Here is a 26,787-nt window from a genome sequence, read left to right as displayed (position 1 = left end):
CTGGGTGTTCCTCATTGAGGACCATGTATGTTGCCTTGATCTGATCTGTAATAGACTATGGAAGTATAGCGTATGGTTCGGCAGCCCGGACCTCATTGGAAAGGCTAGATGTCATACAGGGACTCAGAATATGTAGTGGGTCATTTCGGACCTCCCCAGTGGCTGAACTACAGATGCAGATGGGGGATATGCCATTGCATATTAGAAGACAGCAGCTGGCATGAATATTGGGTCAACCTACATGGACATGGGGTGTCTCATCCTGTGAAAGGGATTATACAGGCATGCTGGGAACATCAGCGAGGACAGAACACAAGCTTTGGGTGGGTGGGTGGGTGGGTAATACCTAGGCGAAAGAGATGGGACCTTATGGAAGGGAGTTTAGTCCAAAGGTAGCTATTCCTATAAATTCACCATGGCTACTCCCACCTCCAGTAGTGGATCTAGAAGTGTTGGAGAGACTACAGAAAGATAGGAAGGGCGTTGATCCATCTGATTTGTTTAAGAGATGTTTGGATACTGTGTATCAGGATTTTGTGGCCATTTACGCAGATGGTTCAAAAGATCCAAGGACAGGATGCACTGGGTCAGCATTTGTAGTGCAGGAATGTGGGGTGTCAGTCAGGAAACGTATTACAGATAATTTGGTTGTATACAGTGCCTTCGGAAAGTAGTCAGACCCCTTGACTTATTCCACATTTTGTTAGGGTACAGGCTTATTCAAAAATGTATTAAACTGTTTCTTCCCCTCATCAATCTACACAAAATACCCCATAATGACAGGGCAAAAACAGGTTTTTAGAAATGTTTGCTAATTTATTAAAAATACAAAGCTAAATATCACATTTACATAAGTATTCAGACCCTTTACTCAGTAGTTTGTTGAAGCACCTTTGGCAGCGATTACAGCCTCGAGTATTTTTGGGTATGACGCTACAAGCTTGGCACACCTGTGTTTGGGGAGTTTCTCAAATTCTTCTCTGCAGATCCTGTCAAGCTCTGTCAGGTTGGATGGGGAGCGTTGCTGCACAGCTATTTTCAGGTCTCTCCAGAGATGTTCGATCGAGTTCAAGTCCGGGGTCTGGCTGGGCCACTCAAGGACATTCAGAGACTTGTCCCGAAGCCACTCCTGCGTTGTCTTGGCTGTGTGCTTAGGGTCATTGTCCTGTTGGAAGGTGAACTGTCACCCCAGTCTGAGGTCCTGAACGTTCTGGACCAGGTTTTCATCAAGGATCTCTCTGGACTGTTCTCCGTTCATCTTTGCCTCTATCCTGACTAGTCTCCCAGTCCCTGCCTCTGAAAAACATCCCCACAGCATGATGCTGCCACCACCATGCTTCACCGTAGGGATGGTGCCAAGTTTCCTCCAGACGTGACGCTTGGCATTGAGGCCAAAGAGTTCAATCTTGGTTTCATCAGCCCAGAGAATCTTGTTTCTCATGGTTTGAGAGTCTTTAGGTGCCTTTTGGCAAACTCCATGTGCCTCTTACTAAGGAGTGCTGCAGAGATGGTTGTCCTTCTGGAAGGTTCTCCCATCTCCAAAGAGGAACTCTAGAACTCTGTCAGAGTGACCATCGGGTTCTTGGTTACATCCCTCACCAAGGCCCTTCTCCCTCGATTGCTCAGTAAAGCCGGGCGGCCAGCTCTAGAAAGAGTCTTGGTGGTTCCAAACTTCTTCCATTTAAGAATGATGGAGGCCACTGTGTTCTTGGGGACCTTCAATGCTGCAGAAATGTTTTGGTACACTTCCCCACATCTGTGCCTTGACACAATCCTGTCTTGGAGCTCTATCAAATCAAATCAAATTGTATTTGTCACACACGCCGAATACAAAAGGTGTAGACCTTACATTGAAATGCTTCGTTTTAAGCCCTTAACCAACAATGCTTTAAGAAGTTAAGATTTTTTTAAGTGTTAGGTAAAAAATAGATAAGTAAAATAAAATAAAAGTAAATAAAAGTAACAAATCATTAAACAGCAGCAGTAAAATAACAAGCAAGGCTATATACAAGGGGTACTGGTACAGAGTCAACGTGTGGGGGCACAGGTTAGTTGAGGTAATTGAGGTAATATATACATGTAGGTGGAGTTAAAGTGACTATGCATAGATTATAAACAGAGAGTATCAGCAGAGTAAAAGAGGGATCTGGGTAGCCCTTTGATTAGCTGTTCAGGAGTCGTATGGCTTGGGGGTAGAAACTGTTAAGAAGCCTTTTGGACCTTGACTTGATGTACTGGGCCGTACGCACTACCCTCTGTAGTGCCTTGCGGTCAGAAGCCGAGCAGTTGCCATACCAGGCAGTGATGCAACAAGTCAGGATGCTCTCGATGGTGCAGCTGTAGAACCTTTTGAGGATCTGAGGACCCATGCCAAATCTTTTGAGTCTTCTGAGGAGGAATAGGCTTTGTCGTGCCCTCTTCACAACTGTCTTAGTGTGTTTGGACCATAATAGTTTGTTGGTGATGTGGACACCAAGGAACTTGAAGCTCTCAACCTGTTCCACAACAGCCCCATAGATGGGAATGGGGGCGTGCTCGGTCCTTCCTTTCCTGTAGTCCACAATCATCTCTTTTGTCTTGATATGTTGAGGGAGAGGTTGTTGTCCTGGCACAACATGGCCAGGTCTTTGACCTCCTCCCCATAGGCTGTCTCATCGTTGTCCGTGATCAGGCGTACCACTGTTGTGTCATCGGCGAACTTGATGATGGTGTTGGAGTCATGCCTGACCATGCAGTCATGAGTGAACAGGGAGTACAGGAGGGGACTGAGCACGCGCCCCTGAGAGGCCGCTGTTGAGGATCAGCGTGGTGGATGGGTTGTTCCCTACCTTTACCACCTGGGGGCGGCCCGTCAGGAAGTCCAGGATCCAGTTGCAGAGGGAGGTGTTTAGTCCCAGGGTCCTTAGCTTAGCTGTAGTCAATGAAGAACATTCTCATATAGGTGTTCCTTTTGTCCAGGTGGGAATGGGCAGTATTGAGTGCAGTATAGATTGCATCATCTGTGGATCTGTTGGGACGGTATTCAAATTGGCGTGGGTCTAGGGTTTCTGGGATAATGATGCTGATGTGAGCCATGACCAGCCTTTCAAAGCACTTCATGCTACGGGTCGGTAGTCATTTAGGCAGTTTACCTTAGTGTTCTTGGTCACAGGGACTATGGTGGTCTGCTTGAAACATGTTGGTATTACAGACACAGTCAGGGACAGGTTGAAAATGTCAGTGAAGACACTTGCCAGTTGGTCAGTGCATGCTTGGAGTACACGTCCTGGTAATCCATCTGGCCCTGCGGCCTTGTGAATATTGACCTGTTTAAAGGTTTTACTCACATTGGCTACGGAGAGCGTGATCACACAGTCATCCGGAACAGCTGGTGCTCTCATTCATGTTTCAGTGTTACTTGCCCCGAAGCGAGCATAGAAGTAATTTAGCTCGTCTGGTAGGTTCGTGTCGCTGAGCAGCTCGTGGCTGTTTTTCCCTTTGTAGTCTGTAATAGTTTGCAAGCCCTGCCACATCCGACGAGCGTCGGAGCCGGTGTAGTACCATTCTATCTTAGTCCTGTGTTGACGCTTTGCCTGTTTGATGGTTCGTCGGAGGGCATAGCGGGATTTCTTATAAGCTTCCGAGTTAGTCCCGCTCCTTGAAAGCTCAGTGAGGATGTTGCCTGTAATCCATGGCTTTTGGTTGTGGTATGTACGTACGGTCACTGTAGGGACGACGTCATCGATGCACTTATTGATGAAGCCAGTGACTGATGTGGTGTACTCCTCAATGCCATCGGAAGAATCCCGGAACATATTCCAGTCTGTGCTAGCAAAACAGTCCTGTGGCTTAGCATCTGCTTCATCTGACCACTTTTTTATTGACCGAGTCACTGGTGCTTCCTGCTTTAGTTTTTGTTTGTCAGCAGGAATCAGGAGGATAGAATTATGGTCAGATTTTCCAAATGGAGGGTGAGGGAGAGCTTTGTATGTGTCTCTGTGTGCGGAGTAAACGTGGCCTAGAGTGTTTTTCCCTCTGGTTGCACATTTAACATGCTGATAGAAATTAGGTAAAAGTGATTTGAGTTTCCCTGCATTAAAGTCCCCGACCACTAGGAGCATTGCCTCTGGATGAGCATTTTCCTGTTTGCTTATGGCCGTATACAGCTAATTGAGTGTGGTCTTAGTGCCAGCATCGGTCTGCGGTGGTATATAGACAGCTACGAAAAATATAGATGTAAACTCTCTTGGTAAATAGTGTGGTCTACAGCTTATCATGAGATACTCTACCTCAGAAGAGCAAACCCTCGAGACTTCCTTAGATTTTGTGCACCAGCTGTTGTTTACACATATACATAGGCCACCGCCCCTTGTCTTACCAGAGGCCGCTGTTCTATCCTGCCGAAAAAGCTTAAAACCCGCCAGCTGTATATTAATCATGTCGTCGTTCAACCCCGACTCGGGGAAACATAAGATATTACAGTTTTTAATGTCCCGTTGGTAGGATATACGTGCTTGTAGTTTGTCTATTTTATTAGCGATTGATTGTACTTTGGCTAATAGGATCGATGGGGAAGGTAGATTACCCTCTAGATGACGGATCCTTACAAGGCACTCGGACCATCGTCCACGATATCTCCATCTTTTCCTCCTGTGAATGACGGGGATGAGGGCCTATTCGGGTGTCTGGAGTAAATCCTTCCCATCCGACTCATTGAAGAAGAAGAATTCTTTCAGTACGGGGTGAGTAATCGCTGCCCTGATATCAAGAATCTCTTTTCGATCATAAGACACAGTGGCAGAAATATTATGTACAAAATAAGTTACAAATAACGTGAAAAAACATAAACAATAGCACAATTGGTTACGGGATCATAAAATGGCGGCCATCTCCTTCGGGCATCATTATTCACAATCACTCTACAGACAATTCCCTCGACCTCATGGCTTGATTTTCGCTCTGACATGCACTGTCAACTGTGGGACCTTATTTGGACAGGTGTGTGCCTTTCCAAATAATGTCCAATCAATTGAATTTACCACAGGTGGACTCCAATCAAGTTGTATAAACATCTCAAGGTCTCATAGCAAAGGGTCTGAATACTTGTAAGGTATTTCTGTTTTTTATAAAAACATTTATAAAAACCTGTTTTTGATTTCTCATGATGGGGAATTGTGTGTAGTTTGCTGAGGCTTTGTATTTATTTAATCAATTTTAGAATAAGGCTGTAATATAACTAAATGTGGAAAAAGTCTAGGAGTCTGAATACTTTCTGAAGGCACTGTATATTTGGTGAAGCTGATGGCTATACTGTTGGCCTTGCAGTGGATGGAGGAAGTCAAGCCAGAGAGAGTAGTTATTTGCTCTAATTCATGTGCAGTGTTGATGAGTCTGCAGTCTTTTAGCACACGTAGCAGACAAGACCTGCTTTATGAGGTACAACAAACCCATGGCAGGATTAGACAAATGGGTATGCAGATAAGATTGATTGGGTCCCAGCCCATGTGGGGGTGGAGGGGAACGAGGCAGTTGATGTACTGGCTGAACAAGCACTTAGTAGTTTTAATGAGCAAGGCAGAGGCAAAAAGCCTGATATAGACAGTGATGGTGCAGAGATGGCAGGAGCAGTGGAGTAGAGATACTAAGGGCAGGCATTTATTTCAAGTACAGGATGGGACAGAAGAGAGGAGACTATTTTTTTACAAGATTAATGGTGGGACACAGCCGGTTGAATAAGACTTTAAATGTGATAGGAAAGTATCCAACAGGAAAGTGTTATTATTGCCAGGAAACAGATACTGTGGAGCATGTGTTGCTACAGTGTGGGCAGTATCAGAGGTAAAGAGAGAGGATGAGATCTCGTATGAGGAAGATAGGGATACAGGGAATTAGTTTAAAGTATTTATTGAGTAAAACTTCCTTAGATATAGTCTCAAATATGTTGTTGTGTTTTTTAATAGCAACAGGGCTGTCAGGTAGGATTTATTATTTCCGTGTCTTTGGCCCACACTCCAGTACAGTTAGTGGCGGTAATGCACTCTAACGTTGGATGCCAACCGCTGATAAACCCCACCGAAGAAGAAGACGTGTAGAACTGTGACATATCTGGGTTATCTTTATTGTCTGTGCATCAACTCTTTAGACGTGCCAGTCCTGTGAGAGATTGATTGTCATTTGATTTCAATGGTTTTATCGGGCTGACCAGTCATTGGAAGTATACCGATTTTTGTATTTGACTTGCGGTGCTGTTGTTGTTAAACAGCTAGTGGCATGCTTCTCACTGGCAGTGCTAGCGGTCGGCTAACATAGCCAGCTAGCTTGTTTAGCTAGCTATCTAGTTGCCATTCATTGATTCTGACTTTCTGTTTTTATTTTCGTTAACGTTAATTGGTTGGCGAGCTAACGTTTATTAGCATACGCTAGTTGCTTTGATTAAGGCTAGCTAGCTAGGTTACTGATTTAACTGCAACGATGCTATGGTCAGTTTATGACAAGATGTTGGACTACCGAAAACTAGCTACCTAGCTAAAGTTACAATTAAATAATGGGAGGTTTAGTTGACTAATTGTATTTGAAGAAGTAAGCTAGAGGGAGCTAGTGATAGTGGTTTAAATGGCAAAAATAGAACCAGGAAATGGACGTAAGTCAGCAGAGTCCCACAAAAGTTTGCGGGGCACGACAGAAAGTCTGGCACTGACAGATGGAGAAGGCAACCCCTTCGGCTCGGACTCGGAACTAAATGCCTATACCAGTGAGAGACAGACGGATAAATATGGATTTATTGGGGGTGCACAACAATATTCAGAACACTCGTAAGTATGACCCATCTGTTTAGAATTTTCCATAAAAAATGACGTCGCCAGCTAGCTCGTTCGTCTGTTGCTGACAGACATAACTGTTCTAAATTGTCAAGACGTTGTCATAACAAGTTTCTTACAGATTAGTCACCTGATTGACCCCTTGTCATCTGACTTCACACACCACTTTACTGTTTGTTATTTTCTAATATGCCATCCATATTTTAATCAGTAGCCTGTTATTTGTTATCCCTGGAGGCCAACGTAAACATTTCTTCCTCTTGCTCAGTGTTACTCTCCAGGCTGGTCTCATAGACTAGACGTAACATAATAAACTTATGTTACGTTTGGTATGGTTACATATTTAAGACCTAAAACGCGAATGTCTAGTAACCCAAATGTTGCGTGTTCGATTCTCTTCACGGATAACTTTAGCATTTTAGCTAATTAACAACAATTTACTACTTTGCAACAACTTAGCATGTTAGCGAACCCATCTTCTAACCTTTTTAGCTAACCTTTTCCCTAACCTAAACCCTTTAACCTAACTCCTAATCTTAACCCTAACCCCTAACTCCAAAAGCTAGTTAGCGTTAGCCACAACAAATTGGAATTTGTAACATATTGTACATAATCTGCTTCCATGTAGACTTGACAGCCTTTGTGTTGTATGGCATTTTCCCTTTCTCATTTTGTTTACCAATGTGTGTTATGTTCGGCTGGGTACTGCTGCCTTGTAAAGTAGAGGTCAACCGATTAATCGGCATGGCCGATTTTAAAGTTTTTATAACAATCGGTAATCGGCATTTTTGGACGCCGATTACATTGCATTCCACGAGGAAACTGTGTGGCAGGCTAACTACCTGTTATGCGAGTGCAGCAAGGAGCCAAGGTAAGTTGCTAGCTAGCATTACACTTATAAAAAACAATCTTCACATAATCACTAGTTAACTACACATGGTTACATTTACATTACATTTAAGTCATTTAGCAGACGCTCTTATCCAGAGCGACTTACAAATTGGTGCATTCACCTTATGATATCCAGTGGAACAACCACTTTACAATAGTGCATCTAAATCTTTTAAGGGGGGGGTTAGAAGGATTACTTTATCCTATCCTAGGTATTCCTTAAAGAGGTGGGGTTTCAGGTGTCTCCGGAAGGTGGTGATTGACTCCGCTGTCCTGGCGTCGTGAGGGAGCTTGTTCCACCATTGGGGTGCCAGAGCAGCGAACAGTTTTGACTGGGCTGAGCGGGAACTGTGCTTCCTCAGAGGTAGGGGGGCCAGCAGGCCAGAGGTGGATGAACGCAGTGCCCTTGTTTGGGTGTAGGGCCTGATCAGAGCCTGAAGGTATGGAGGTGCCGTTCCCTTCACAGCTCCATAGGCAATCACCATGGTCTTGTAGCGGATGCGAGCTTCAACTGGAAGCCAGTGGAGAGAGCGGAGGAGCGGGGTGACGTGAGAGAACTTGGGAAGGTTTGAACACCAGACGGGCTGCGGCGTTCTGGATGAGTTGTAGGGGTTTAATGGCACAGGCAGGGAGCCCAGCCAACAGCGAGCTGCAGTTATCCAGATGGGAGATGACAAGTGCCTGGATTAGGACCTGCGCCGCTTCCTGTGTGAGGCAGGGTCGTACTCTGCGAATGTTGTAGAGCATGAACCTACAGGATCGGGTCACCGCCTTGATGTTAGTGGAGAACGACAGGGTGTTGTCCAGGATCACGCCAAGGTTCTTAGCACTCTGGGAGGAGGACACAAGGGAGTTGTCAACCGTGATGGCGAGGTCATGGAACGGGCAGTCCTTCCCCGGGAGGAAGAGCAGCTTCGTCTTGGTTGATGATATTACTAGGTTAACTAGCTTGTCCTGCGTTGCATATAATCAGTGTGGTGCCTGTTAATTTATCATCGAATCACAGCCTATTTCGCCAAATGGCTGATGATTTAACAAAAGCTCATTTGCGAAAAAAGCACAGTCGTTGCACGACTGTACCTAACCATAAACATCAATGCCTTTCTTAAAATCAATACACAGAAGTATATATTTTTAAACCTGCATATTTATTTACAAGAAATTCATGTTAGCAGGCAATATTAACTAGGGAAATTGTGTCACTTCTCTTGCGTTCATTGCACACAGAGTCAGGGTATATGCAACAGTTTGGGCCGCTTGGCTCGTTGCAAACTAATTTGCCAGAATTTTACATAATTATGACATTGCACAACCTTCAATGTAATAGCAATGTTTACACTTAGGGTTGCCACCCGTTCGATTAAAATATGGAAGGGTTCCGTATTTCATTGAAAGAATAAACGTTTTGTTTTCTAAATGATAATTTCCGGATTTGACCATATTAATGACCAAAAGCTCCTAATTTATGTGTTTATTATAATTAAGTCTATGATTTGATAGAGCAGTCTGACTGATCGGTGGTAGGCAGCAGCAGGCTTGTGAGCTTTCATTCAAACTTTACTCCGTTTGCCAGCAGCTCTTAGCAATGCTTGAATCACAGCGCTGTTTGTAACTTCAAGCCTATCAACTCCTGAGATTATGCTGGCAATACTAAAGTGCCTATTAGAACATCCAATAGTCAAAAGGTATATGAAATACAAATGGTATAGAGAGAAATAGTAGACGCATCATAATTCCTATAATAACTACACCATGAAACTTCTTAACTGTGAATATTGAATAACTGGGAATTTTGAACGGCGGCTAATAATAATGTCCGGAACGGAGCAAATGGAATGGCATCAAACACCTGGAAACTATGCGTTTGATGTATTTGATACCATTCCATTGATTCTACTCCAGTCATTACCACAAGCCCGTTCTCCCCAATTAAGGTGCCACCTACCTCCTGTGGTAGCTACATCCATCTTAAAAAGAAATAGATGACAGTGGTGGTCATGTCAACTCGTCTTATGTTTTTCCCGACTGGTGGCGCAGTCCACTAATTCAATGGTTGTGAGTTTTAATCCCATTATTTACAATATTCATCCTGTGCCCAAACACTTTTAATTCTGAAAAGTGAAGGTCTACCTGCGAGAGGGGTAACCCTGGTAGTATATATATTATTTTAACAGTACCCAAGATCAGTCGGAGTTAATTTGACCACTGGAAAAATAGCTACTGTGTACTGAAATGCAGGTTGGATTGATTTGAGACACTAATTTTAATTTAAGGTGATGATTGCACTTCCAAACACAATTCCGCAATACACGTGAGTCCACATTTTCAAGGATTTGAACTTACACCAGAAGTGGCAATAGATGTGTGGTAATGGTCCAAAGCTGTATTTGCTCACGATGCACATAATTTGGTTATCAGAGGGTGCCGGTGGACTTCTGGTATGATTTAGTGAGAAAGTGTTGGGATCAGGTACAACTGTTTACCCACCCCCAAACTTAATATTTATGAGCAATTCCCCCCACCCACAACTTCTCACCTGAATGCATTTTTTATTTTACTTGAAGGGGTTGGGTAAATGCTGAAATTGGGGTCGAGAGTTACCCTTTAAAGCATACTACATTTTTGAAATGTATATAAAATGTTATGTTTTTCGAATAGCAAAGACCATTCAATACGGTCAAAACCTTTTTTGGCCTCACCAGCCATTATTGATAAATCTATACCTTGTTTTGTAGCATATTGTATTAAACTGAAATGTTATTGTCTATTATTTGTTTGTCTATTTTTAATATGCCCTGTTTGATATGTATCAAGTCTGGGTAATACTTTTGCCATTCTATTGCTTATGAGCTTTGTTATTATTTTGTCAAAAGTTATTAAAGTTATGGGTCTGTAATCAGCAGAGGACTCTCCAGATTTTCCTTGTTTTAATAGAACTTTAATAACTGTTTGATACATGTAACTAGGAAGCACTGAATTGAGTGACGTGTGTTGTCATTTGTGTAAAAGGGGCTCTACTTTGTCCCAAAATGTTTAATGGAATTCTATGGGAAAGCCGTCCTTTCCTGGTGTTTTTCCTCCGCGTTAATTTTTTAACAATGTCTCTGTTTTTATTGATAATTTTTTTTGTCTGCTGATAATTGATTCAGAGTTGTTGAGTCTAAGAAGACTTTTGGATCAGATTAAAATTCCTGCATGCCCAAAAAGCCTACTATTTAGAACACAAGTATGGGTATTCGGACATAGCCATTTTCTTTTCTACACTACTATGGCTTTTAGCCACTGAGTTCAACATGTGCCGCTGGTTTCCTGCAAAACAGAATACCGGCCTGATGTGTCACCACTTGGTCCAAACAAACGTCTTCTGACTCTACATACAACCTATTGTGATGTGCATTTCTCTTGTGTTTAGGTCCCCTGTGAGTGGTTGACAAGCACCAGGAGTAGGAGTGGGGGGGGAACAGAACTAGGGGAATGTTCTCAGAGCTACCTGCTTTCTTTGTCCTTCACAGGCTGTGGCAAGTGTTCCACTGTTTTGTCTGAGGATTCATTTCCTTTGAGAAGTAGGAAGAGATCAGACGCTGCTCCTCCCCCACCAATGACAGGCCCCTCCCCCTAGAGTGCCAGGATGTGATAAAAAGCATGCCACATCCCAGCACTGAACTGTTTGTATGGTGTTTTGTATTTGAGAGCGATTGCTCAAAATGATAGTATTTGGACTGCACCTGTCCCTGTTTACCTAGAGCTTCCTGAGATCACCCCCGACCCGGGATGACTGTAATCTGATAGTCTGAATTAGTGCAGACAGGCTAATGCCAATCACTGTCTGTGTGCTGCATTCAGCCCTTTGTACTACCTGGTATTTGTCTACCTTGTAAAGCAGGTGCTTGTGTGAGGCACTGCTGTTTGCACGGCATGAGTGACCTCTTGTCTTTCACTCTGGGGTTTTTATGTCCTACTATCTGTCATGTTATATGATCTGCTGGAGTTTGAAAGAGAATGCAGGCCTAAGTGTTCTGCCCATTTTGTTGGATGTAGACTAATGACTGCAAGGCAGTCCCTAGAATAAATGTAAAAAGTCAAAACAAAGTGGACCTGTCAGAGCCTCTTAGGCGAAGAGCTTGTTAGTTTTAGCCTGTCCAAACTGTCTTTTATTATTATTGTTAAGTCTTTTTGTTGTGCATTCTGCAGCAGGCTTTTCTGGCTGTTTTGGTTTCCTCCATTGGAAGGGAAAGGGCATGTTGTCCTTTGACTAATGATGCTATGGCTACCACAGTTGCTGCCACTGTGACAGAACAGTGGTATCTGTGTGTTCATGGATCTGTGTATGTTCCATTGCCTTGTATGCGTGATATGTCAGAGGTCTGTGCCTCTCCTTAGGTTATATTTTATTTATGTAGCCTATTTTCATTCATCGCTGAGAAAAAGCAGAGGCTGCTTATAATGAGGACAATGACACAGTATAATTCCAAATCTAATTTTATTTGTCACATGCTTTGTAAACCAAAGGTGTAACAGGGAAATTCTTACTTAAGGGTCCTTTTCCAAGAATGCAGAGATAAAGATAAAAAAAATATATACACTGCTCAAAAAAATAAAGGGGACACTTAAACAACACAATGTAACTCCAAGTCAATCACACTTCTGTGAAATCAAACTGTCCACTTAGGAAGCAACACTGATTGACAGTAAATTTCACATGCTGTTGTGCAAATGGAATAGACAACAGGTGGAAATTATAGCGGTTCTGCTGTTTTGGTCACTTTTGAATGCTGGCGGTGCTTTCACTCTAGTGGTAGCATGAGACGGAGTCTACAACCCACACAAGTGGCTCAGGTAGTGCAGCTCATCCAGGATGGCACATCAATGCAAGCTGTGGCAAGAAGGTTTGCTGTGTCTGTCAGCGTAGTGTCCAGAGCATGGAGGCGCTACCAGGAGACAGGCCAGTACATCAGGAGACGTGGAGGAGGCCGTAGGAGGGCAACAACCCAGGAGCAGGACCGCTACCTCCGCCTTTGTGCAAGGAGGAGCACTGCCAGAGCCCTGCAAAATGACCTCCAGCAGGCCACAAATGTGCATGTGTCTGCTCAAATGGTCAGAAACAGACTCCATGAGGGTGGTATGAGGGCCCGACGTCCACAGGTGGGGGTTGTGCTTACAGCCCAACACCGTGCAGGACGATTGGCATTTGCAAGAGAACAACAAGATTGGCAAATTCGCCACTGGCGCCCTGTGCTCTTCACAGATGAAAGCGGGTTCACACTGAGCACATGTGACAGACGTGACAGTCTGGAGACGCCGTGGAGAACGTTCTGCTGCCTGCAACATCCTCCAGCATGACCGGTTTGGCGGTGGGTCAGTCATGCTGTGGGGGGGCCGCACAGCCCTCCATGTGCTCGCCAGAGGTAGCCTGACTGCCATTAGGTACCGAGATGAGATCCTCAGACCCCTTGTGAGACCATATGCTGGTGCGGTTGGCCCTGGGTTCCTCCTAATGCAAGACAATGCTAGACCTTATGTGGCTGGAGTGTCAGCAGTTCCTGCAAGAGGAAGGCATTGATGCTATGGACTGGCCCGCCCGTTCCCCAGACCTGAATCCAATTGAGCACATCTGGGACATCATGTCTCGCTCCATCCACCAACGCCACGTTGCACCACAGACTGTCCAGGAGATGGCGGATGCTTTAGTCCAGGTCTGGGAGGAGATCCCTCAGGAGACCATCCGCCACCTCATCAGGAGCATGCCCAGGCGTTGTAGGGAGGTCATACAGGCACGTGGAGGCCACACACACTACTGAGCCTCATTTTGACTTGTTTTAAGGACATTACATCAAAGTTGGATCAGCCTGTAGTGTGGTTTTCCACTTTAATTTTGAGTGTGACTCCAAATCCAGACCTCCATGGGTTGATACATTGGATTTCCATTGATAATTTTGTGTGATTTTGTTGTCAGCACATTCAACTATGTAAAGAAAAAAGTATTTAAGATTATTTCATTCATTCAGATCTAGGATGTGTTATTTTAGTGTTCCCTTTATTTTTTTTTTGAGCAGTGTATAAATAGACACACAAGGAATAAATACACAGTGAATAACAATCAAAATAACATGGCTATATACAGGGAGTACCAGTACAGAGTAGATGTGCCGGGGTACGAGGTAATTGAGGTAGATATGTACATATAGTTAGGGGTAAAGTGACTAGGCAACAGGATAGATAACAGACAGTAGCAACAGCAAATGTGGAAAGTGTGTGTGTAGTGTCAATATGCATGTGTGCGCGTATTGTGTGGGTGTGTGTGCATAGTCAGTGCAGGAGAGTTAGTCCAAAAAAGTGTGTTGAATCTGGGCGATATGGAGCTAAAATCCATATTGCGATAAATTGACAATTAATGCCATAATGATAAATTGAACGATAAATGAACAACATTAAATGTAAACTAAACTACAGTTTTTTTTTTACCCTTTAAACTACTACTTTGAATGTTTAGCTTTCAATTTTCCCTTTAAGTCACCCATATTTCTCTAGTATAGGCTACTTATCGTAGTGAACGATATCAGCAAAATGCCCCCGATAAGTGGTTGGTATAGTCGTTGTCGATCATTTTCAGTTTATCGTCTCAGCTTTTGTGTGCTGGTGTAAGTACAGTATATTTGTGGGTAGAGTCTAGTGTGTGTGCGCATAGTCATTGAGAGTTGGTGCAAAAAAGGGTAAATGGTGGTAGCTTTTTAGGAATCTTGTTTAGAAGTCTTATGGTTTGGAGGTAGTGATGTGCAGTTCACGAGTGATTTGTTGTTTTTGAACGACTCTTTGTTGACTCGGGAGTCAAGATTAGTTTTTTCTCTGTGATTCATTCATTTTAGTCATTCATTTTGGCCGCAATTAATTCTGCAGCAGGATAAATACATGGTCGTCCGGCTCAGCGCCTCTGGAGACTTGCTCTGACCAGCAACTGTCTATCATGTCCGCTAGGGAAAATCGATCATGCTGCAGGCAGCATAGAGAAGAAAAATACATGTTTAGAACTGATAATTGATCGCATGGTGCAAAAATGAATGCAATTAATTTATTATTGAATGTTATGATGGACACAACTTTGTAGAACGAAAACATACACAGCCTCTGCTCAACAAACTTAAACTCGGTAACGAATCGTTTGGGGGGCTGCAGTTCACAAACGATATTGAGCGAATCACTCTCACGGCAGTCAAGCTATGCATTGCGTGTCATTCACAGTCTAGTCTGGTTGCGGCCACAACTAGATCTCGTCTCAAATGTATCAAGAAATAATCTTATTTGTATGCCTAGCAATCAACAAATGTACATTGTTTAAAGCACACTTTTACAAGTCAGTTACAAATGACAGAACAAATTAGCCGCTATGGTGAAGGACAAGTGAACGAGAGGCCTGTAGAATCATGACTCAAGTTTTTAATTCATCGTTCACCGGTAGGCGGTCCTGCGTGCTCTGGGCATTCATTTGAAAATCAGTAGTCGAATGATTTTATTATTTTGATCTAACGACCTAAAAAGATCAAGGTCGGTAAAAAGAGCTGAACTTCCCATCACTACTTGGGGTAGAAGCTGTTCAGGGTCCTGTTGGTTCCAGACTTGGTGCACATCACCAACAAACTGTCATGGTCCAAACACACCAAGACAGTTGTGAAGAGGGCACTACAACACTTTTCCCCCTCAGGAGACTGAAAAGATTTGGCATGGGTCCCAGATCCTCAAAGTTCTACAGCTGCACCATTGAGAGCATCCTGACCGGTTGCATTACAGCCTGGTATGGCAACTGCTCTGCATCTGACCGTAAAGCACTACAGAGGGTAGTGCATATGGCCCAGTTCATCACTGGGGCCAAGCTTCCTGACATCCAGGACCTGTATACTAGGCGGTGTCAGAGGAAGGACCAAGAAATTGTCAAAGACTCCAGTCACCCAAGTCATAGACTGTTCTCTCTGCTACCGCACGGCAAGCGGCACTGGAGTGCCAAGTCTAGGACCAGAAGGCTCCTTAAAACTTCACTAGGGTAGGGGGCAGCATTTGGAATTATGGATGAAAAGCGTGCCCAAAATAGATTTGGATAGAAAACACTCTGAAGTTTCTAAAACTGTTTGAATGATGTCTGTGAGTATAACAGAACTCATATGGCAGGCAAGAACCTGAGAAAAATCTAACCAGGAAGTGTGGAAATCTGAGCTTTGTAGTTTTTCAAGTGGTTGCCTATACAGTATACAGTGACTTAGGGTTCATTTTGCACATCCTAAGGCTTCCACTAGATGTCAACAGTCTTTAGAAAGTTGTTTCATGCTTCTACTGTGAGTGGGGAGAGAATAAGAGCTGACTCAACAAGTGGACTGCCTGAGGCCAATGAGTTGTTTACTGCGCAGTCACGCAGGCGCACCGTTCCTTTTTCCACTGTAATGAAAACGCTATTGTCCGGTTGGAATATTATCGAACATTTATGATAAAAAGACCCTAAGGATTGGTTTTAAACATCGTTTGACGTGTTTCTACGAACGGTAATGGAACTTTTTGACTTTTCGTCTAGGGTTTTGCGCTCGTGCATTATGCCTTTGGAATAGTGATCTGAACGCGCAAACAAATCAGAGGTATTTGGACACAAATATGGAGTTTATCGAACAAAACAAACATTTATTGTGGAAGTAGGAGTCCTGGGAGTGCATTCCGACGAAGATCAGCAAAGGTAAGTGAAGATTTATAATACTATTTCTGAGTTTTGTTGACTCCAGAACTTGGCGGGTAACTGTATAGCTTGCTTTGATGGCTGAGCTCTGTACTCAGATTATTGCAAAGTGTGCTTTCGCCGTAAAACTTTTTTGGAATCTGACACAGCGGTTGCATTAAGGAGAAGTTTATCTTTAATTCTTTGAATAACAGCTTTTTTTTATTTTATCAACGTTTATGATGAGTATTTCTGTAAATTGATGTGCTCATTCACCGGAAGTTTTTGGAGGCAAAACATTTCTGAACATTACACGCCAATGTAAAATGTTTTTTTGGATATAAATATGAACTTTATTGAGCAAAACATGCATGTATTGTGTAACATGAAGTCCTATGAGTGCCATCTGATGAAGATCATCAAAGGTTAGTGCTTAATTTTAGCTTTGTTTTTGTGATGCCTCTCCTTGCTTGGAAAATGGCTGTGTGGTTCTTGTTTAGGTGCTGTCCTAACATAATCTAATGCTATGCTTTCGCCGTAAAGCCTTTTTGAAATTAGACACTGTGGTTAGATTAATGAGAAGTTTCTTTAAAATGGTGTATAATAGTTGTATGGTTGAGAAATTTGAATTATGATATTTTTGTTGTTTTGAATTTGGCGCCCTGCTATTTCACTGGCTGTTGGCTAGCGTCCCGCGGGTGGGACGCTAGCGTCCCACAACCTCACTAGGGTAACAGCTTCTACCCCCAAGCCATAAGACTGCTGAACAACTAAACCAATCAAATGGCCACCTGGATGATATACACTGCTGCTGCTCGCTGTTTATTATCTGCATAGTCACTTTACAAATGACCTTGACTAACCTGTACCCCCGCACATTGACTCTGTACCGGTACCTCCTGTATATAGCCTCGTTATTTTTTTTGACTATTTAGTAAATCTTTTTTTAACTCAATTTCTTGAACTGCATTGTTGGTTAATCATTTCACGGTAAGGTCCTGTTGTATTTGGCACGTGACGAATAAATACAATTTGATTTGGTACCGCTTGCCATGCAGTAGCAGGGAGAACAGTGGAGTCTTTGACAATTTTTTGGGACCTTCCTCTGACATTGCCTGACATAGAAGTACAGGATCTGGAACAGTTGATGCTCTCATGCATGGTTCAGTGTTGCTTGCCTCGAAGCAAGCATAGAAGGCACTTAGCTCTTCTAGTAGGTAGGTTCGTGTCGCTGGGCAGCTCGCGGCTGAGTTTCCCTTTGTAATCCGTGACAGTTTGCAAGCCCTGCCACATCCATCGAGCGTCAGAGCCAGCGTAGTAGGAATTGATCTTAGTCCTGTATTGACTTGACTTTTGGCCTGTTATGTTTCGTAGGCGGTCTTAGCGGGATTTCTTATATGCGTCCGGATTAGTGTCCCGCTCCTTGAAAGCAGCAGCTCTAGCCTTTTAGTAAAGTGCGGCTGTTGCCTGTAATCCAAGACTTCTGGTTGGGGTATGTACGTACGGTCACTGTGGGGATGACTTCGTCTATGCACTTTTATTATTGAAGCCAGTGACTGATGTGGTAAACAGCTCAATGTTATCGGATGCATCCCAGAACATATTCCAGTCTGTGCTAGTGAAACAGTCCTGTAGCTTAGCATCCGCTTCATCGGACCACTTCCGTATTGTGTGTGTGTTTCACTGGTACTTCCTGTTAGAGTTTTTGCTTGTAAGCAGGAGGATAAAGTTATGGTCTGATTTACCAAATGAAGGGTGAGGAAGGGCCTTTATAAGCGTTTGTGTGTGGAGTAAAGGTGATCTAGAGTTTTGTTGCTTCTAGTTGCACAGGTGACATGCTGTAAAACATTTGGTAAAAAGGATTTTGTTTTTCCTGCATTAAAATAACCGTCCACGAGAAACGCCCCCTGTTGATGTGCATTTTCTTGTTTGCTTATGGCACTATACAGTGCGGTCTTAGTGCCTGCATCGGTTCGTGTTGGTAAATTGTCAGGTACGAAAAATAAATGGTATGGTCTGCAGCTTATCATGAGGTATTCTAACTCGGGTAAGCAAAAACTCGAGAGTTTCTTAACAGCTGGTGCACGATCTCTAATGTTAGCAAAGAGACACGCCCTTCGTCTTACCCGAGTCTGCCGTCCGGTCTTGACGATGCATAGAAAAACCAGTGATATGTACATTATCCATGTCCTCGTTGTATATTATCTGTGTCCGCCCTGAGAAACAATTTCTGGTCCCGTTTGCTCTCCAGTGACTGCATGTTCGCCAATAGAACAGAGGACAATGGCGGTCTATTTGCTTGCCTGTCTCGTCAGGATGCCGCCTGCCTCTTTCGTCGCCGCTTCTTCTTTCGAGTCGTGGAATTAGGGCCTGGTTTGGAGTAAGCAGAACGTCCAGAGCTGCCGACTCGTTGAAGTAGACATTTTTCATCTAAATCGAGGTTAGTGATTGCTGTTCTAATGTCCAGAAGCTGTTTTCACGCATTGGAAATGATGGTGGAAACATTACCTACAAAAAAAGTAACAACTAGTGGGAAAAAACACGAAATAGCAGAATTGGTCAGGAGCCCGTAAGACTGCCACTGCAGTGCCATCTACACAGTTCACCCCTCCTTCCTCCATCCCCCTTGGCTAATTTGACCACAGTCGTTCCAGGTTACTGGGTGTGTCTGTCAGATGGATGCAATAAAGATGCTCTTTCTCAGAGGCCCTCTGAAACACACGCAGCCTCTTGAGGGTCCTTTTTTGAACCGCCCTCGACTCTACTGTCCTCGCCTCCATCCTCTGCTCTGTCTCTTCCGAGGGAAGGAGCACAAGCCCAGCTCTCCTCCTCAGTCTCCTGTTTTCATCTGGAGAGGCGCTACAATGGCAGCCATTGTCCTTGTCTTTTTTAAATATTTTCTTCAATTTCCGCTCTTGTTTCAACAGACACTATGATCATATGGCTCAAGTTTTCTAGCGAAAGAGTTGTTTCTGAAAGAGAAACAATGTAGGCTCCTCTGGTCGAATGATTTTAAAAAGCAACAGGAAGCAGCTTGTATTTTTGTTTTTCTCCAAGACAACTTCCTGTGTGATGGATGGCGCTTCCTGTTTGGCCCCCGGCCCTTCCTTCCCTCACTCTCCTCTTGTTTCACTGTTGTCTGTGTTGACAATCAAGTCAAATTGTATTTGTCACATTCGCCGAATACAACAGGTGTAGACCTTACCATGAAACGCTTACAAGCCCTTAACCAACAATGCAGTTAAAGAAAGAGTTAAGAAAATATTTACTCAATAAAGTAAAAAAAATGTAATCAAAAAGTAAAAAGATTACATAACCATAACGAGGCTATATACAGGGAGTACCGGTATCGAGTCAATGTGCGGGGGTACAGGTTAGTTGGGTTAATTTGTACATGTAGGTAGGGGTAAAGTGACTGCATAGATAATAAACAGCAAGTAGCAGCAGTGTAAAAACAAAGGGATGTGGGGTCAATGTAAATAATCTGGTTGGCCATTTGACTACCTTTTGCTTTTCATGTCTAAATACATCCCTGAGTGTTTGTTTAGAGAGACAGATGTATGTGTCTGTAGTGTGACCCTGGGTCGGTCTGTCTCCCTGACTCCCACAGAGCTGAAAACATCCCTCCTGAGGTGCTGAGGCAGAGGGAGGCCAAATGGCTGGACATGCTCAACAACTGGGACAAGTGGATGGCAAAGAGACACAAGAAGGTAAGCCAGTCAAACACTGGCTGATCTACACAAATCCCATTTGCTGACGATAACAGCAAATTCCTGTGTTGGTCTTTTCTAGAAACATGTTAAGGTAGCCTTGCAAGCTGTTATGTGTCACCCCTTTTACTCCTGTTGAGTGACTGCTTTGGATACTACAGTATGCACCTGTCAGGTCACAATCCAGTCACCACAGCCCACCTGTTTTGCAATGTGTAACTCAGCTGATTTATTATTACACACACACAGTGTACACAAACCAGCCTGGAGAAAAGTCCTTAGGTCATGAACTGTAGAAGGAAAGTTATTGAACACATACTTGAACAACCTGTCCCCCTTGCTTGATATTTTAATCTATTACACTGATGGAATTCCCATGATTTTTAAACTAATCGTGCATGATAATGATGAGTGGCTGTGACCGTAGCACTAAATCTCTATCCCCAGATGAAGCTGCGCTGTCAGAAGGGCATACCCCCCTCTCTGCGAGGCCGGGCGTGGCTCTACCTGTCTGGAGGAAAGGTGAAGAGGGAGCAGCACAAGGGCAAATTTGAGGTTACTCACTACCCTCCACCGTTAATACCAGTTTCTCACACACACACAAACTTAACACTCATACTTTTACACATAGTGTAGCATGTAAATAACTGTTTCTTTTTAAGGAGCTGGACAGCCAGGCGGGAGACCCTAAGTGGGTGGATGTGATAGAGAGGGACCTCCACAGACAGTTCCCCTTCCATGAGATGTTTGTGGCAAGAGGAGGCCATGGGTAAGCAATGTGAATGGGACGTTGTTTGTCATTGTTTCTGTTGGTGTTACTTGTGCCTTTGTCTCAGTATTTTTCTCTGTTTTTTAGTAACTGAATTGCGCTTACTGTGTATTTAGGCAGCAGGACCTGTACCGTGTCCTGAAGGCCTATACTCTGCACCGGCCAGAGGAGGGTTACTGCCAAGCCCAGGCTCCCATTGCTGCTGTGCTGCTAATGCACATGCCTGCTGAGGTGAGCCTACACACACATACTGTTACTCACACGACAATGTTTTCTGATAAAGTTCGCATACATATGCCAACCGTCATGTTTAATTTATGTTTGTGCTTTACTGACAGGATGCATTCTGGGGTCTGGTCCAGATCTGTGAGAAGTATCTTCCTGGATACTACAGTGCAGGGCTGGTAAGACGCACGTTACTTCAAACTACATACACATTCTCTCTCCTTCACTGACACTTATACTCAAAAAGAACACAGACACAAAAATACAATGACCCAAGATCATGTGCTTTAGAGAATTTGCTGACTGTCGGGTGTGACAGGGTGAGGTCTTTTACTAGGGTTTAAAGATCAGGCATACGGGACACAGTTAAATGGGTTAACTCAAAGAGCTTACCTGTCACTAAAATAAAATTAAACATTCATTCAGCATGTTTATCATTGTCAGGAACACCTGTTTCTTGGAAAATAAAAGCTGTACAATTTGAGGTGACAATCATGTTGAAATGCAGGCTTGCAGGTCATATTATTGGGCCAGCTCTCTAGCTGGCATGTGCTGCTGTCATTGCATACCTGTAGCGTGTTGTCTGTGACGGTGACATGCTAATGACATAATGCCCTGAATGAGCGGGTGACCAGACAATGTGGTCCAGATAATGCAACTATTAGATTTAACAAAGAGGAAGGAGTCTGTTCTCGTGTCCCCTCACACTCTCACACACTTTCTTTCTCCCGCTCACCCCTCCCTGCCTCTCTCCCCCTCTGCTCTCCTTTCTGACTGTTGTTCCTGTGTGCTCCTGTAGGAGGCGATCCAGCTGGATGGAGAGATCCTGTTTGCTCTGCTGAAGCGGGTGTCTCCTCTGGCCCACCGCCACCTGAAGAAGCACAAGATGGACCCCATCCTGTACATGACGGAGTGGTTCATGTGTGCCTTCTCCAGAACCCTGCCCTGGGTCTCCGTGCTGCGTGTCTGGGACATGTTCCTCTGTGAGGGTGAGAGACTTTCCACACAGTAAACATACACACATTACATTATGTCCACATGAGAGCACTCTGAGAGGCATGCTCTTTAGACAGACACACACACGCCGGCATACTCATCATTACATACACTACCGTTCAAATGTTTGGGGTCGCTTAGAAATGTCCTTCTTTTTGAAAGAAAAGCACTTTTTTTTTGTTGGTCCATTTTAAAATAACATCAAATTGATCAGAAATACAGTGTAGACATTAATTTTGTAAATGACTATTGTAGCTGGAAACGGCAGATTTTTATAGAATATCTACGTGGGCGTACAGAGGCCCATTTATCAGCAACCATCACTCCTGTGTTCCAATGGCACATTGTGTTAGCTAATCCAAGTTTACCATTTAAAAAAGGCTAATTGATCATTAGAAAACCCTTTTGTAATTATGTTAGCACAGCTCAAAACTGTTCTGATTTAAAGAAGCAATAAAACTGGCCTTCTTTAGACTAGTTGAGTATCTGGAGCATCAGCATTTGTGGGTTAGATTACAGGCTCAAAATGGCCAGAAACAAAGAACTTTCTTCTGAAACTCGTCAGTCTCTTCTTGTTCTAAGAAATGAAGGCTATTCCATGCGAGAAATTGCCAAGAAACTGAAGATCTCATACAATGCTGTGTACTACTCCCTTCACAGAACAGCGCAAACTGGCTCTAACCAGAATAGAAAGAGGAGTGGGAGGCCCCGGTGCACAACTGAGCAAGAGGACAAGTACATTAGCGTGTCTAGTTTGAGAAACAGACACCTCACAGGTCCTCAGCTGGCAGCTTCATTAAATAGTACCCGCAAAACACCAGTCTCAACGTCAACAGTGAAGAGGCAACTCCGGGACGCTGGCCTTCTGTCTTAGCCTTTTAAAATGATAAACTTGGATTAGTTAACACAATGTGCCATTGGAACACAGGAGAGATGGTTGCTGATAATGGGCCTCTGTACGCCAATGTAGATATTCCATAAAAAAATCTGCCATTTCTAGCTACAATAGTCATTTACAACATTAACAATTTCTACACTGTATTTCTGATCGATTTGATGTTATTCTAAGTAGATTTCAAAACAAATAATTTTTAAGTATCAAAAGTAAATGTAATTGTGAAAATATACTTAAGTATAAAAAGTAAAAGTACATTACATTTCATATACATTTCAAATTCCTTATATTAAGTAAACCAGACGGCAGCATTTACATTATTTTTAATTTACGGATAGCCAGGGGCACGCTCCAACACTGACATCATTTACAAACGAAGCATGTGTTTAGTGAGTCCGCGGTAGGAATGACCAGGGATGTTCTCTTGATAAGTTTGTGAATTAGACCATTTTCTTGTCCTGCTAAGCATTCAACATGTAACTTTTGAGTTTCAGGGGAAATGTATGGCATAAAAAGTTACTTTTTCTTTAGGAATGTAGTGAAGTGAAAGTTGTAATAAAAATGTATTCTAAAGTACCGATATTTATTATTATTATTGCTCATATTAAAAGTATTTTTACTTAAGCACTTTACACCACTGCTGTCTGGTGTGTGTTCGTCCAGGAGTGAAGATCATCTTCCGGGTGGGCCTGGTGTTGTTGAAGTGCATGCTGGGCTCCCAGGACAAGCTGAAGACGTGTCAGGGCCAGTATGAGACTATGGAGCTGCTCAAGACCATAGATACACGCTACATGCAGGAGGGCTTTCTAGTACGGGAGGTACAACCACAGCCATACTTATAGAACAGAAACCTAAAATACTGGAGAATGCTCAGTGTCATGTTTTATTGTCACTTTGAGAATGACGAGACTGTCATGGCCACATTGCATGCTAAGGGCTATGGTGTAAACTGAAAAACATACCATGCTGCCACCTAGTGATACTTCAATAAAACACTATTACAGTCATGATTTCTGCTAAGACCAATGTGATTAACCACTACTCCTTATGCTCTGTCCCAGATTCTAGAGCTGCCAGTGTCAGAGCGGGACATTGAGAAGGAGCACCTGGCATCAGTGCGGCGCTGGAAGGAGACCCGGGGTGAGTTGCACTGCAAGTCCCTTCCCAGAATGCACGGCGCCAAGGCCATCATGGCTGCCGAGCCGCCCAGTCGCCAAGACCTGAGACAGAACCCCACCATCATTGTCGAGTCGCCCCTGGCAACCAAGAGCAATGGGGAGGACAAGGAAAGGAAAAAGACCAAAGAGGAGAAGAATGGGAAGAAGAACAGCTCTCCGACCCCAGTGGCAGCCTACCTTGAACCCAGCGAGCCCTCCCCCCTCCTCAAAGACACAGCCCTGCTGGGCTCCAATCAGAGCCTGAGCAGCACAGAGCATGACACCTACCTGTAGCAGGTAGGTGTCACTTGTTTACTGCTCACTGACTCCATATCCCCAGTATACCTTTACCCTCTGACCCATCCCCACCTCTGCCCTGATGATCAGGTCCCACTACCTCTTGACTGACCCTTTCCATTATAGCCATTTGCATCCATAGCAAAACACTAAAACAATTGGAAGCCTCTGGCATAGACCAAGTAGTAGTTGTTTTTCACACATATATGCGAGATGACAATTCAATCAGTTGGGAGAGTGCAGCACTAACCTTCGTTTAGTTGGCCATACGGGTATACATGTACTTGGGCTGAGGGTAAATTGATCTCAGCGGCAGGCTGTATAATCATATCAGTTGATTATTTCAATCTTTTCTCACTGAAGAAGTCTTAGACTTAGTCAATATCAGATGACGTAACTATGAAGTCTGTTTAGCCAAGAGTTCTGGATCCGGAGGCTGGACCACTGCCTATTTACGTTTTCCACCTAATATATATACTGTAGTATGAGACACTACATTCCCAACACACACCAATCCAGCATTGTTAGATTAAGTTCTCAGTCACAGGGAATGTCAATTCAGTTAAATTGTAATCCCAGCAGAATATTTTGAATCACATAGGTTGCCAACATACTGTATAAAGATTAATGCTATTGTCATTCACTCATTGGTGCATCCTTTCTCTCTGGTTGTAGGTTATATTGGTGAGCACTAGAGCGCTCTGTGGGGGCATTTTCCTGCCCTGACCAATGAAAGAACTTGAATGACGGGTTGAGGGAAAATCAATCATCTGTATATCATCTTCATAAGGAAATGAACATTTGCAGGACAATTCCTGTCACTAGACCAAAGCTTGTTGATTTGATGTTTTGACATACAGTATGTGTTGTAAGATCCATGCTGTCTGAATTATTCCTGAGTGTGTTTTTGATTCTTTGCTGAGCTCCAGAGAACAGAGTTGAGTGTGTGTGTGGTGTCATGCAGTGGGAGAAACATGGTAGAATGCCAGTTGATGGACCACTCATATACTCAGCCATGTTGATTTCATCTAGCCGTTTTGATGAAGTATAAGCTATTTGTGTATAGCTGTTTATTAACTGGGCATAATTTCTTTGTATACATTCATCTATGTTTCACATAAATGTGTGTCACGGTCAAATATTTACCTGTAGATAAGATTACAATTGCTGACGTTTCTGAAGGGAACATCTGTATGAAAGAACTGGGTAAAAAAATGATTGTACATTTTTGTATGGTAAAAGGATGATTTCTATAAAAATTGCTGTAGATTCACACTTGCACATAGTATAAAACATAATATACTATAGATTTTATATTTGTCTAAGATGAAGCACTTTGTCCCTGGTCACTCCCTTTAAGAATAGAATTAACAATAATATTTTGTTTGTCTTCTGTAAGATTGTCCGTGTGTGTATACACACTGAACAAAAATGTAAACACAACATGTAAAGTGTTGGTTTCATGAGCTGAAATAAAAAATCCCAGAAATGTTCCATACGCACAAAAAGCTTATTTCTCTGTTTTTGCACAAATTTGTTTACATCCCTTTTAGTGAGCATTTTTCCTTTGCCAAGATAATCCATCCACCTGACAGTGGCATATTAAGAAGCTGATTAAACCGCATGATCATTACACAGGTGAACCTTGTGCTGGGGACAATAAAAGGCCACTTTAAAATGTGCAGTTTTGTCACACAACACAATGCCACAATCGTCTCAAGTTTTGAGGGAGTGTACAGTTGGCATGCTGACTGCAGGATGTCCACCAGAGCTGTTGCCAGAGAATTTAATGTTTATTTCTCTACCATAAGCTGCCTCCAATGTCATTTTGGAGAATTTGGCAGTATGTCCAACTGGCCTCAACCACAGACCATGTGTAACCATGCCAGCCCAAGACCTCCACGTCTAGCTTCATCTGTGGGATCCTCTGAGTGGGAGGGGTATTTTGTCTAATAAAGCTCTTTTGTAGGGAAAAGCTAATTCTGGTTGGCTGGGACTGGCTGCCAAGTGGGTGGGCCTATGCCCACCCATGGCTGCACCCCTGCACAATCATGTGAAATCAATAGATTAGGGCCTAATGAATACATTTATTTCCTTATGTACAATCAGTCAAATATTTCTAATTGTCACTAGTTGCATTTATATTTTTTTTAGTATACAGTGCATTTGGAAAGTATTATGAGCTCTTCCCTTTTTCCACATTTTGTTATGCAACAGCCTTATTATAAAATTGTTTCAATTATGATTTTGTTTCTCATCAGTTCACACAGAATACTCCGTAACGACAAAGGGAAAACAGGTTTTTCAATTTTTTTGCAAATGTATTAAAAAATAAAAAACATACCTTATTCACAATTATTC

The 26,787-nt window shown here is 43.2% G+C and overlaps 1 protein-coding gene across 1 annotated transcript; it reads left to right on the top strand.

The window, feature by feature from the left end:
* Positions 1–5,675: 5,675 nt before the first annotated feature.
* On the top strand, positions 5,676–25,934 carry LOC106563181 (TBC1 domain family member 10A). The gene is made up of 10 exons (XM_014128491.2): positions 5,676–6,791; positions 19,988–20,087; positions 20,535–20,642; positions 20,750–20,856; positions 20,973–21,087; positions 21,195–21,260; positions 21,881–22,070; positions 23,636–23,790; positions 24,034–24,426; positions 25,102–25,934. Exons 1-9 carry the CDS (start codon positions 6,592–6,594, stop codon positions 24,421–24,423), a joined length of 1,431 nt encoding a protein of 476 aa, XP_013983966.1. The 5' UTR covers positions 5,676–6,591; the 3' UTR covers positions 24,424–24,426; positions 25,102–25,934.
* The last annotated feature ends 853 nt before the right edge of the window (positions 25,935–26,787 follow it).

The sequence above is a fragment of the Salmo salar genome, chromosome ssa11 (genome assembly GCF_905237065.1).
Source record: "Salmo salar chromosome ssa11, Ssal_v3.1, whole genome shotgun sequence".
Classification (NCBI taxonomy): domain Eukaryota; kingdom Metazoa; phylum Chordata; class Actinopteri; order Salmoniformes; family Salmonidae; genus Salmo; species Salmo salar.
Note: the sequence above shows the minus strand (reverse complement) of the source record. Positions and strands in the feature narration are given on the sequence as shown.

Excerpts from the sequence above, each read along its gene's own strand:
- LOC106563181 (XM_014128491.2), top strand. The coding sequence starts at position 6,592 with ATGGCAAAAATAGAACCAGGAAATGGACGTAAGTCAGCAGAGTCCCAC. Across the intron at positions 20,643-20,749 it reads AGCACAAGGGCAAATTTGAG|GAGCTGGACAGCCAGGCGGG; the intron begins GTTACTCACTAC and ends TTTCTTTTTAAG. Across the intron at positions 20,857-20,972 it reads GTGGCAAGAGGAGGCCATGG|GCAGCAGGACCTGTACCGTG; the intron begins GTAAGCAATGTG and ends CTGTGTATTTAG.